The sequence below is a fragment of the Bubalus kerabau genome, chromosome 4 (genome assembly GCF_029407905.1).
Source record: "Bubalus kerabau isolate K-KA32 ecotype Philippines breed swamp buffalo chromosome 4, PCC_UOA_SB_1v2, whole genome shotgun sequence".
NCBI lineage: Eukaryota > Metazoa > Chordata > Mammalia > Artiodactyla > Bovidae > Bubalus > Bubalus kerabau.
In genome coordinates this window covers 73,354,064-73,367,875 of record NC_073627.1, presented here as the reverse complement: position 1 = coordinate 73,367,875, position 13,812 = coordinate 73,354,064, and the positions used below count along the sequence as shown (strand labels likewise).

General features: G+C 38.2%; 1 protein-coding gene and 1 long non-coding RNA gene across 3 annotated transcripts in view; one reads left to right on the top strand and one right to left on the bottom strand.

The window, feature by feature from the left end:
• The window catches only part of MTMR9 (myotubularin related protein 9), a 77,767-nt gene extending 67,305 nt beyond the window's left edge, over positions 1-10,462 (top strand). Inside the window, exons 8-10 of one of the 2 annotated variants that reach the window (XM_055577707.1) lie at positions 1,724-1,944; positions 3,710-3,861; positions 7,058-10,462. In XM_055577707.1, the coding sequence (XP_055433682.1) occupies positions 1,724-1,944; positions 3,710-3,861; positions 7,058-7,221 (537 nt within the window). In that variant the 3' untranslated portion in view covers positions 7,222-10,462. Of the gene's footprint in view, positions 1-1,723; positions 1,945-3,709; positions 5,152-7,057 lie in introns of those variants that run through there. The other variant, XM_055577706.1, reaches the window with a different exon arrangement.
• Positions 3,186-13,812, bottom strand: part of LOC129649828 (uncharacterized) — a 33,304-nt gene continuing 22,677 nt past the window's right edge. Inside the window, exons 3-4 of the long non-coding RNA XR_008713304.1 lie at positions 3,508-3,920; positions 3,186-3,320 (exon numbers count right to left, since the gene is read on the bottom strand). This is a non-coding gene — a long non-coding RNA (uncharacterized LOC129649828). The remainder of the gene's footprint in view (positions 3,321-3,507; positions 3,921-13,812) is intronic.

Sequence of the window (13,812 nt, the reverse complement as noted above, 5' to 3'; positions counted from 1 at the left end):
GGCCTCCCTGTCCATCGCCAACTGCCAGAGTTTACTCAAACTCATGTCCATTGAGTCCGTGATGCCATCCAACCATCTCATCCTCTGTTGGCCCCTTCTCCTGCCTTCAGTCTTTGCCAGCATCAGGGTCTTTTCGGATGAGTCAGTTCCTCACATCAGGTGGCCAAATTACTGGAGTTTCAGCTTTAGCATCAGTCTTTCCAATGATTATTCAGGACTGATTTCCTTTAGGATGGACTGGTTCGACCTCCTTGCAGTCCAAGGGACTCTCAAGAGTCTTCTCCAACACCACAGTTCAAAAGCATCAATTCTTTGACGTACATGACTACTGAGAAAACTATAGCTTTGACTAGATGGACCTTTGTTGGCAGAGTGATGTCTCTGCTTTTTGTCATGCTGTCTAGGTTGGTCATAACTTTTCTTCCAAGGAGCAAGCATCTTTTAATTTCATGGCTGCAGTCACCATCTGCAGTAATTTTGGAGCCCCCCAAAATAAAGTCTGTCATGGTTTCCACTGTTTCCCCATCTATTTGCCATGAAGTGATGGGACCAGATGCCATGATCTTAGCTTTCTGAAGACTTATTCATATCAGGAGTGACCTGATGAAATCTGTCTATGAAAACCCCGTATTTATCTCCATGTAGTGGTGAGGTTTATGGAGCTTACTCCAGGCTACAGCACTCTGGCTGGATAGAAGGGGAGAGCTGACCTTTGTTTTGTACCTGCAGAACTTAACGTTCTTTGACTTTGCTCCAGATTTCACCAACCTAGTAAGATTTATATTATGTTTATTATTACTGAGGTCCATTATTCTATTTGATATTCCAAGAACAACCACAGATCTTATGGCTAACTATGTAGCCTTGTTAAGTTCTGGGATGGCCACAGAGTTAGAGTTTTTCCGAACTTTTTGGTCAGCCCAATATTTGGAAATCTTGTCTTTTCCCTTAGTTGAAGATTGTCTTTTTTTTTTTTTTTTTTTTTTTTTTTGGCTGCATCATATGGCAGTTTTATTTCCAGTTTTTTAAGGAATCTCCACACTGTTCTCCATAGTGGCTGTACTAGTTTGCATTCCCACCAACAATGTAAGAGGGTTCCCTTTTCTCCACACCCTTTCCAGCATTTATTGCTTGTAGACTTTTGGATAGTAGCCCTTCTGACTGGCGTGAATGGTACCTCATTGTGGTTTTGACTTGGATTTCTCTGATAATGAGTGATGCTGAGCATCTTTTCAGGTGTTTGTTAGCCATCTGTATGTCTTCTTTGGAGAAATGTCTGTTTAGTTATTTGGTCCACTTTTTCAGTGGGTCTTTTATTTTTCTGGAATTGAGCCACAGGAGTTGCTTGTACATTTTTGACATTAATTCTTTGTCCGTTGCTTCATTTGCTATTATTTTCTCCCATTCTGAAGGCTGTCTTTTCACCTTTCTTATAGTTTTCTTTGTTGTGCAGAAGCTTTTAATTTTATTTATTTATTTTTTTTAATATTTATTTATTTATTTTTTTAATTTTATTTTATTTTTAAACTTTACATAACTGTATTAGTTTTGCCAAATATCAAAATGAAGATTGTCTTAAACTAAGAAATCATTAAAGATCAGTCACCCAAATTATATGATGTTCAATATAATGGTTTTGTTGCAACTGTGTGACATCGTTACTAATGTGCCGCAATGTGGTCTCACTAGGATATGACTGCCACGTGTCCACCTTCTCTCTTAGGCTGGTCACCCATTCCAGCAGCGCTGCGCACAGTCAGCCTACTGCAACAGCAAGCAGAAGTGGGAGTCACCCGTGTTTCTTCTCTTCTTGGACTGTGTGTGGCAGATACTCCGTCAGTTCCCTTGTTCTTTTGAATTTAATGAGAATTTCCTCATCATGCTCTTTGAGCATGCTTACGCCTCACAGTTTGGAACCTTCCTGGGCAACAATGAAAGTGAAAGGTGGGTACACTGCTCATGTGGGGGCCATTTTCAGTTGTTTTGGTTATTTCCTAAAAGAGACGAGGATTTGCTTCTATGTTAACGTTATCAACATTTAAAAGATGGTGGTGGTTACTGTTAGTATAACTGAGAGTCCTTCTGTATGAGTCCAGATGCTACATGTTTATCATGAACCTGTCACATGCTAGATGAGAGCATATCCTAGATTTTGTTCTGTTAGATTAAAATGAGTCCATACACTGATTAAAAAGCTTTGAGTAAATTAAGGAACCATTAAAATGTTACTTTCCTTTTATAAGAACATAGTATGTGACACCTGTAAGAAGCTTAAATGTATAATCTAATTCTACCTTCCATGCAGTTTCATAGAGTAAAAAGGTCATATCCAGAGAAGTTAATGATTGTCCAGGGACACCCAGCCATTTGGTCACCAGAAGTATGGCTACAGTACAGGTCTTCCTGCTCCTGTTCTCGATTGTGTCTCTCATCCCAAGAAACTGTCCTAAGGCCCAGAGTGCAAGTCTCGCTTCATAACCCAGACGCCATCAAGTGTATAGGTGTAATTAGAAGATTCATATCAGAATGGTCATTAAAAGATGCTTAACGGGTCATCTTCTCACTTGGGTACAATCTAAGGGCTTCCTCTGGGTGAGAGACAGGATTTGTCTCTTGACTGGTAGCTGGCATCGTGTAGTTGAATAATAAATGTAAGCAATTAACAGTCTTCACGAAAGAATGGAATCACTGAATCTTTACCAGTTTAAAATTCAAGCAGTACATCTTTCTTTTTTTTTTTTACTTTAAAGCTGAATTGGCAAATATTTCAACATTAGATTTTCTTATAGATTCTTGTGGGGGAAAATTTAGAACTATTTGCTCTAGAAAATTCTGTCACCATACTTTTCTCAGTGTGTTTTGGCTATACACAATAGCCAGTAATTCACATGATCAGTTTGACTAATTGGTGTGTTTATATTTTATACTGCTCTGTATCCCAAGGGTATTTGCTCTGAGTGTTTTCTTTGATGATAGAATGGAGTTGAGATAGGATTAACTTCTTCCAGTTGAAATGTCTTACTGTACTGCTTGTCGCGCCACAGGCCAATAAATTGAGACAAGTTGTCAGGGCAAAGACGAGCAACTTTATTAGGAAAGCCAGCAGAGCAGGAAGAGGGTATATTAGTGTCCCAAAGAAGTGTCTTGCCTGGGTTTGGATGCTAGGTACTTTTATAAAACAAAGAAGGGGAGGAGCTAAGGAGGTAACATTAAAAAAAGTAACTTGTTTGAAATGTTTCCTGGTTCCAGCCAGATTTGGGAGGGAAAGTGTTAACTTCTTTTCTGCAGCCATTCATTGGTGGGCCTGGTAAGGATGTTTCCTGTGAGCAAAACAAATATATTTTAGCTTAGCATTCAAACATGGAGGCAGAGTTCCCAGAGATGGACCATTATGTATACCTCAAGCTATAAGCAACATCCTTTTAGTGATTAACTTGTAGCAAAAGGAATAGAATACAAAAATTAAAGTAAAAGAAACAGATCCAATATGGAGTCAGATTTATTTACCTGTTATAGGTCTGTTGAGATTTTCTGTTTCTTCAATTTAGGTAATTGTTGACAGTGAAAAATTCTGACAGATATTTCAATTTGACAGCATTTTGTTCTGCCTTCCAATGTACAGAGAAAAGAAATGGTCCTATTAGAAGCAGCATTTAATAGTGGTTGCCATAAGTTAATTGGTTTAACGGCAGTTTTCTTTCTTGATCAGATGTAAGTTGAAGCTGCAGCAGAAAACGATGTCTCTGTGGTCCTGGGTCAACCGGCCCAGTGAACTGAGTAAGCTCACCAACCCTCTCTTTGAAGCCAACAACCTTGTCATCTGGCCGTCTGTTGCTCCACAGAGTCTTCAGCTGTGGGAGGGTAAGTCATGCATCCTTTGCAAACCCTTTATTGATAGTCCAGGATGTTCTCTTGACTGCCTGTGGGTACAAGAGTACGTGGATACTGCTATTTATATCAGATATTTTCTCAAGATAAGAAGGTACATTACTTCTTTTTATTGTGATAAAAACACAAAATTGACCAACGTAATACTTAATTGTACAGAGATGGTCAAGTATATCACGTTGTTGTGAAACAGGTCTCCAGAGCTTTTCTTCGTGTAACTTGACGACTCTGCAGCCATTGAACAGCAGCTTCTCAGAGCTCCTGTCCAGCCCCAGGCAGCCACCGCTCTGCTTACTCCTGCTGCCTCACCTAAGTGGAACCATACAGTATTTGTCCTTCTGTGACTGCATCATTTCACTGAACGCAGTTATTGTGCTCAAGGCTTTCCATGTAGTAGCGTGTGACGGGATTTCCTTTTTAAGGCTGAGTAATTTTTCATTTGTGTATACATTTTGCTTATTCTTTCATATGTCAAAGGACGCCTGGGTTGCCTCTACCTTTTGGCACACAGGCATGCAAATATCTCTTCAGGACCCTGCTTTTGATGCTGGAATTGCTGGATTATACAGTAATTCTTTGTTCAGTGTTTTGAAGAACAGCCATACTGTTTTCCGTAACACTTGTACCATTTTACAGCCCCATCAGCAGTGGACAAGGGTTACAGTGTCTTCACATCTTCGTCAATACTTATTTCCTGTTTCTCCCCCCATCTTTGATAGGTCATCCTAATGGGGGTGAGGGAAAGTACATTACTTTTTGTGTAAGAAAGTGATAGGTAGTTGGGACAGGAATAAATTGTAAGCTCTTAGGAGATGGTTTCTGTTCCCTTTATCAGCTAGTCTTTAGGACAGCTTCTTCTGTTAAATGCTGTTGAAGGGTTAATGAGCTAGTCCATTTTAGTAAGATTCCATAAAATGTACATAATGTCATCCATCAAGGCAGTAATGCAGATGTCTTGTTTAAGTGGAATAATCCAGACTTGATTTTCATATCTAAAGAAGAGTTTTTACCTGCATTGCTTTCAGATTCTGAAGCTTATCTCCTTAAATAGAGAATGCAGTCAGTTCAGTCGCTCAGTAGTGTCTGACTCATTGCAACCCCATGGACTGCAGCACGCCAGGCTTCCCTGTCCATCACCAACTCCTGGCGCTTGCTCAAACTCATGTCCATCGAGTCGGTGATGCCACCCAACCATCTCATCCAACTCTGTTGCCCCTTCTCCTCCTGCCTTCAATCTTTCCCAGCATCAGGGTCTTTTCCAATGAGTCAGTTCGCATACCTTAAATACTAAAGTTTGTTTTTTAAAAAATTACCAAAAACCTATCTAAAATATATTATCTATTCATTACACAAAGGGTATAACATACCATTTAATTTCTTTTTAATCAATTTGAAGGTGGTAAGTACATTTGTAGTCATCTTTATGTAAAACAACAAGGGCATACACACAGGAATGGCAGCTGTTTGGTAAACTCAAGTACCATCCACATCTGTTATTTTACTGTGCTCTCCTGTGTGAGACTTTCAAGGGCAAGTCTTTTGTGGAAACTGTCTGCCCGTTTTATGTGTGAGGGGGTCTCAGGTTGCTTTCCTTTCTGGGTTTGACACGGAGCCTATTTCTGTCGCTCCTCTGGCTGTCAGCTCTCGTGGCTTGTTCTGCATGGGATAGCTGTCATTAGCTGCCTCCTCCCGCTCAGCTTAGGCTTCTAATCTTATCGGTCGAGGGGTCCCATGTTCAGCACTGTGGGAAAGTGGCCTCACCCTTAGAGTCTCCCGGGGCTCTGAGCCTCAGCTCGGTGTTTCTCCTTACTTGTGCAGTCAGGCACAGGCGCAGGAGAAGTGACCGCGTAAATGAGAGATAACAGCTGTACTTCTTGTTCAGGAACTCTGAGACCGTTTACCTAAGAGCACTGTCATGTTTAATAACAGAAGTGAGAAACTAGTTATTTGGGAGGAAAGGCAAACTGGAGAGCCAGATGGCTCCTGAAGGACAATTTAACTGGTTTTTACAAATCATTGAAAGTTCAGGGATTAAGTGATAAAAGAAGGTTTTTTTATATGGATGTGCTCCTGCTGCTCCATTAAGAACAAGGTTTCCCTGTATGTTTAGTGCCTCCTCAGCTTAGAATTGGATGAAATTCTAAGTTGGATAAAAATATTCTCATGGTAAGTATATAGATTGTAGAAAAACACCACTGAGGCCTTAAAATGTCTCTCTGCTGTTTATATCTGCACCGAAGTTAACCATTAAAAGTAAGTAATTCCTGTATCGAAGAGCAGGATTTTAAAAATACATGCAATAGAAAAATCAACAAGGTTGGTCTTTAGTCTGTTTCTATCTTCCTTCTCTGATAAGAATGTAAGTAGTATTCGGATGCATACAGAAGGACTCTCTAGGGTGCATGGCAGTTTGGTTTATGGAAAGTGTTCTATTAACTCATAAAATCTTTGTGAACTTACCAGCTACTGGTAAGTTGCTGTTGGTACATGCATGCTGCATTCTGGAAGCATTTGTACCTCCTGACTTGAATACCGTTAAGCCATCACTTTGAGCTGATATCAATGACATATATGTATGTACAGGAGAAAATGACTTTTTATCCATAATAAAAGGATAATTAATGTTATCTGGGGAAAAAAGCAGTTGCCTACAGAATTGGAAGACGGTCTGTTAGAAACAGAGAGAGGGAGAGAGTGCTGAAGTTCCGGCTTTTTAAACAATTTGTGTGGTTCTGCTTTTGCTCTAACTGCCACTTTCCCACTGAAAATGATTTCACACCTATAGGAGGTCTTACAGGTTCGGATAAAGTTCTGTAATTGTTTAAAAAAAGAATATTTGTATTGTGAAAGTGTGGAGTTTATGGCATTGTAAATGATTATAGTTTGTATTCCTGAATATAACCAGAACTGCATTTTGATCTGTTTCATAATGTTATGGGGTTTTTTGAAAAACAAGCATGTACATGGTGACTTCTTGTACACTATTCAGCTGTACTCTTTCAGTATCTCAGATTGCTGTACATTTTAGAGTATAATAAAACACAGATGTGAACTGTGAAAAAAGCAAAGGGTTATAATACACGGGATTATGTATTAACCACAACAAGTATAATGCTAATCCATGGTGTGCATCTTTTTCCCTTCTGTTCTTCTTTCATGGATTCAATAGGTATTTTTTTACGCTGGAACAGATCCTCCAAGTATTTGGATGAAGCATATGAAGAAATGGTTAACATCATAGAATACAACAAGGAATTGCAAGCGAAAGTAAATCTCCTTAGGAGGCAGTTGGCAGAACTGGAGACTGAGGATGGGGTGCAGGAGAGCCCCTGAATCCTACCCACGGCAGCCCTCGCAGGACCGTGCAGACTGGTAGCCCACCTCTGTCTCCTCTGCCCTCAGTTCACCATCACATATTTAGCCTTGAACGTAAGGCTTTAGAAGTGAGAACCTTCTAATGTAATGGGCTCCTCAATACCTTATGAATGAAACTTACTATAATTACTCATGTTCCATGTGGCCTGGTGGGGCTCTTCACTTTGGGAGCAGGAAGGAGGTGCTAGTCATTTTATGTGAAACAGGTGACCTATTTAATGCCATTTGTGTTATACACCATTTCATTGTAAGCTTTTCTCTGCCTCTACAATGCCCCAGACCAGTCAAGGATATGACTAATCTCTTTAGAGAATATTTGTTAGTTTAAAAAAGGACCAGACTTTTTAAGCACTCCAAATATAGAAATATTTTTCAAACCTGAAATTGCTGGTAAACCGAGACTTTTGTGTTTAACATGCTATTTCCAATATCTTTGCCGCATAAAATCACCCTTCTTCTTTTAAAACAGTTTTGGACTGACAAGAGCTGCATTCATGTCCTCATTCTGGTTTGTCAAGAAAGCAAAAGCTGAATATTTATTCAAGGTAAATTATTTTTACAAGGGCAACAGCTAAAGTTCTCTGGTATTTACATTAAGAAGTAGTAAATTTATTTTAACCATAGACACTAAAAGTACGTGCAATTTAGAAATAAAGGAGAAATTTGTTACTGATAAGGTGTCAGTAGTGTCGAATTGGTTCTTCAGGGTTTTGGTCTACCTTTTAAGTGTGTCAAATGCTGGATGTAACATTAAACCATCATTTAGAATAGATGTTAATTTGTTATAATTAAGCTACAAATATGGTTACCTTAAACCAGAGATGCACTGCCCTTGTCTGAAGTTCTTACTGCACTGGTTTATGTACAGAAGTGTGTGCTTGATTGTGTTGTTTGTAAATATTCTAAGTTTACTAATACTAAGGTTAAGATTTTCTTACTCCCTTGAGCCTCTTGAAAATTTATCTTGACTCTGCTGCTTCGTCCATTAGGCAAATATAATTTAAGTGGAAGTTTATGAACATGATGCAGGTATGTTTTAAACTTCAGAAGCCACTTTGAAATGTTTTTAGTGTTATAGAAACAGTGATGACTTTATGCTATAGGCTGGTTTTTGCCTGCGACTCTACCAGTTCGTGATTAGGTGCTTTCCATGTACATTTCTACTTTGTGGCACTGCTCGTTTTAACAAATACTTTCAATTTTAGTTTTCCCTTAAAAGGACAGTTGAAGGGCAATCTTTAATATCATTTCAATCCCATCTATATATAACCATTTCATTGTAAAACACGCCAAAACTGAACCCAGCTTCAGAGTTATGTATCAAGTTAAAATTTTAGTTCTTCAAAATCAACTCTTAACAAAATCTATGGCCACATTCAGAAGCTGCAGAAAGCGGCGAACACTTGCTTATCTCCAAAAGAGTTGCCAAGACGTCTTTTCCCCCGTTTCCTCAGACTGGGAGCAAAAGGCTAGACAACTAATCTACAGTCAGAGCTTTCCTTTTGGTAAATTTGTCTTTCTCCTCTAAGCTCAGTTTTACTCCTGGCCTGTTTTCTTGATTATAGTTAAGAATCTTGGGGCATTCAAGTCCTCACCTAAAGAAAGGCTAATGAGGGAAGGAGCAAAGATGTACTTTCTTGCTATAGGTGTTTGTGTGCTGTGTGAAATGTCTCTGTTAATTTTTTAAAAAAAGAAACACTCTAGCTTTTTTAATGGATCCTCAAAATTGAAGGAGCCTTTTTCTTCTCAGTTAACTGACCCATAAGGAAAACTAGAGAATTTTTAGTGATTTTTTTTTTTTTTTAAAGAACCAACTCGCAGTAGTAATGTTGGTTGGCCATTGGCCATAAGGTTTCTGTGGGTGGAAACATTAGAGGGCTTTTTCTTTAGGCTTGGTCATGGAGAACCTGTATGCCATCAGCTTAGACCTGTCTTCCTGATGAACATTTCACATATGAGCCAGAGTATGATGATAACATGGTGTTTCCATTTCTTTTTCTTTCTCTTACTGAGACAGCAATCATAAGCAGTTTGGACAAGTTTGTGTTTTAGTGTTAATTTATAATTAGGGATTGTCCAAACTATAGTTCTGTTTACAGGGCGTAAAAACAAACTTTTGTATCAATGCACTTTCAAAGGGGTCATCTAATAATGTAAATACTAAGGTTTTCCCAAACTTGAGAATTCTAACAAAGACAAGTGTTTTATCAATATAATTTTGAAGAGGGTTTTTAGTAATACTATTAAATTACTCATCCCTTGGGTGAAAAGAATAATTACAGTGGATGTATTAATAAGATACTTACTGAAGGTTAAGTTTGGAGAACTGTCTTTGATAAAGGCGGCTTTAAAAACTTTCATAATGAAGAGAATAGTGGCTCAATTAGTGAGGATGCAGATTGCCCCATACAAGCTTTAAGTTAGGTATAATCATGTTCATGTACATTGTGCATCTTCTGTATTTATTCATTGTGAAGGCTGGTTTCCATTTTTGGAGTGGAAAAAAAAGTAAGTCCCCCACAAAGAATATTTTAATACAAAGGACTGCTGCAGTACAGGGATCTTTAGATTTAAATTAATAATTTTTTTTTAATCAGAAGAAACAATTTGGTTATATCAAAATGCTGAAACTTTTTGGGTGGTTTAAGACTTGTCAGTAATTGTTTCAAATTTTTTGTTTTGATTTTTATTAAATGGGAAGAAAATAAGCAGAAATTATAAAACCTGATAGAAATAAAATAATTTTATAGCTTGTTTTAAACCTAAGAAAAATTAGGCCTTTGAAGCAAGATTTTAAAGTGATTTTGGGGAAAACTTTGGAAGACAATAATCATTTAAGATACATACTTACTTTTGTATGTATCTTATTTTAAAACTTTTCTTTGAACTCCGCAGCATGATTTTGTAGAGGTGAGAGATAAGTCACTGCTTTTCATTTTAAAGGATAAAATTAAGTGAGATTTTAGTCTTTGATTCAGTCTTTCTTAAGTTAAAAAAAATCAGTATCATGGAAAAGATCTGACCAGTAATTGTCACTTGAAGCGGAAAATCAAGAGGAACCTTGTGCTACATTACAAAGAAAACCGCTTAAAGATGTGACTCTTGTAGTTACCTGGTTTCAAGGGTAGCTGCTTTAAGGGTCAGTCCTAGCTAGGGCATCAGGTTCACTTACTGTCGGACCTTCACTTGAGACACAGTTTTAGTGTCTACCCATATCCAGATTTTATGAATTAAAATGATACAAGTCTATTACGAGCACCCTTAATCAGAGAGGTATTTCCTGGACCAAAAAAATAGGCAATATTTGGAATAGTTAATCCTCTGTTCTGGAAGCTTTGAAATTTTCCAGAGAATGAAGTCATTCAGTCCATCCGATCCAGGTTATCCTATACCTCAGGACAACATAGATGAATCATTTCTTATCCTTAAACATGACACAGACTCCACCCACCCACCCCCACCCCCAGAGCATGTACACTAAGTTATTATAAGTAGTATTTTTGTGTAATTCACCATCTCAACAAAAAACTGTAAAAAGACTGGTTGCTACACTCATATTTAGTCTCAGGTAATAGGGAATGGTTATTTTCTAATTTTTGGTTTCTTAAATAAAAACTACTTCTTTTTTCACTCAGTCCTTATAGTCTACTGTCCACAGCATTTTCTTCCTTTCAACTAGAAGCCCAAAAGAGACCTTCTGAAACTCTATGCTAGGTTTTAGAAAGTCTGAACTTGTTATCTAAATCCCCTCAAAAAAACAAAACAAAAACTAATGTCCTATAACTGAGCCACAGTGCAGAACTGTCATTGGTGTTTAATTAATGAAAGATAACAGGACTCAGTGTGGACACTACATTGTCCTGGAAAATGGTTCCCGGTGAGAGCTCACCGTCTTCTAGAGCAGTTCTCTTTAACCGTCTGTGAGTATACATATTATATGTGTGATTTCTGATACAAAGTTGTGTAACACTGCCTGCCTGTCAGCCCAAGACATTTGCTTCAGTTTTCCAAATGCACATATTTTTAGAGAGGTGGATTATTCTAAACAAATACTCCTCGCATTCTCTTGTTTAGAATCCTTATAGATATATTACCATCTACACTGAAAATCTTGTACTTGCACAAGTTATTTAAAAAAAGAATAACAGTATGTATTTCTTCAGTAACCAGGTACTTGAAGTTTACTCTTGATATATTTGAATGTGACTGTTGGATTTAAGTGCACTATTACTCATGTCTTACACAATAAAAATTGCACTGTATGGAAAATGTATCTATAATGTGTGCTTTGCAAAAACCTCAGAGTGCTCTAATGTACAGGTGTCTACATGGTGAACCTGCTGCATCTAGGAGGAAATGATGACCTTTCGCTAAGTCTGTGTAACATTTTAGTATAATCTGTAATGTTCCCTTAAGTGGTAAGTTCACTTAAGTCCTGGAATCATTTCTCTTGAATTGGCTGCTCTGTCAATCTTGGTTTACTGAATCAAAAAACAGTCTTGTTGAACATGGTACAGTTGTTTTTAGTGTGTAGGATGTGTGTGTTAAAATCCCCCTCTGCCTAAGAGGACTGTTGCACAAATGCTAGTGTTAAATATCCATAGACAATGGTAATAAAATTTGAATACATTCAAATGCAAGAAATTAAATCTATAGGCTGACTTTTCCCCCAAATATTTATAAAGGTTTCTGCAGTGTCTTAATTAAAATTGCTATATACATGGGTAGCTCAGATGGTAAAGAATCTGCCTGAAAGGCAGGAGACCTGGGTTCGATTCCTGGGTGGGGAACATCCCCTGGAGAAGGGAATGGCAACCCACTCCAGTATTCTTGCCTGGAGAATCCCAAAGACAGAGGAACCTGGTGGGCTACAGTCCATGGGGTTGCAAAGAGTTGGTCACGACTGAGCGACTAACACTTGACACTTCATATATTTCTGGACTTTATGTTTTGAAAAAATTCACATCAGTAGAAAAGTTGCAAATAGTGCAATGATCTCCCACATACTGTTCACCCAGGTGGAATACTTTATAAATCAACATAGGCTTGAACACCCTTGAGTGTGTGTGTGTGTGAGAGAGTGTGTGTAGCATCACTGTTGTTTTGGTGAAACATCTGCAGGTAGGTGCAGACATCATGACCTCTCCACCTAAACTTCACAGATATCTCCTAAGAAGTAGGAGTAGATATTGAAAATACTATTTATTCAGTATGTAGTGAAAAGAAATTCCATGAAAGGCGCTCATTTATGGTGAATTATTAGAGACATGCAAAATGTCACCTCACACTAGTCAAAATAGCGATTATAAAAAAGGCTGCTGCTGCTGCTAAGTAGCGTCATTCGTGTCCGACTCTGTGCGACCCCATAGATGGCAGCCCATCAGGCCGCCCCTGTCCCTGGGATTCTCCAGGCAAGAACACTGGAGTGGGTTGCCATTTCCTTCTCCAATGCATGAAAGCAAAAAGTGAAAGTGAAGTAGCTCAGTCATGTCCCACTCTTCGCGACCCCATGGACTGCAGCCTACCAGGGCTTCTCTGTCCATGGGATTTTCCAGGGAAGGGTACTGGAGTGGGTTGCCATTGCCTTCTCCATAAAAAGGCTGTTGACAGTAAATGGTATAGTGGGGAGCTTGGGAAAAGGGAACCCTCCTATAATGCTGGTGGGATGTAATTGGTAACAAACACTTTAGAGAACATTATGAAAGTATGTCTAAATGGTGAAAATAGAGCTCTCATATGATCAGACAGGCACATTCCTAAGAGAATAAGAGGAGAAAATAAGAATTCAAAAACAAATGCACCCAAGCATGCACTGTAGCACTATTTACAATACCCAAACACAAAAGCAAACCAAATGTCTGTCGACAAATGAATGGATAAGGAACTGACATATTTCCACAATATAATAGGATTCTGCCATGAAAAAGAAAGAAATAATGCCATTTGTAGTAACCTATGAATCTGGAGACAATATGGTATACAGTACTAAGTGAGGTAAGTCAGAAAAAGACAAATATCATATATCAGTTCTATGTGAAATGCAAAAATTGATACCAATCCACTAATTTATGAAAGTGAAAGAGATGCACAGACTTAGAAAACAAGCGCATGGTTACCAAGGGGGAAGGTAGGATGGGATACATTAGGTTGGAAGTAATGTATCACCCTGATATATAAGACTGTCAACAAGGAACCAACAACTATATAGGAAAGCAAGTAACATAATACCGTGTAATAACTTATATGTGAAAAGAAGGCAACAGTTGAACAGATATGTATATGTGTATAACTAAATGAGATCCTGTATACCTACAACCTCCACAACAATAAATCAAATGTACTACAATAAATGAAAAATCTAAAAAAAAAATAATAAAAAAAAAAGAAATAATAAGACATAAGCTGATGGTGGTTCCAGCTGGTATATTCAACCTAAGGTAGAGTCAGATAGTCAAACTGACCCCAAGGCTTTCATTAGCATAGTACCAGAGTGGAGCATGAAGAAATGCTGCCGTCTTGTGGCTGTTTCCAACCACAGGAGCCTAAAGC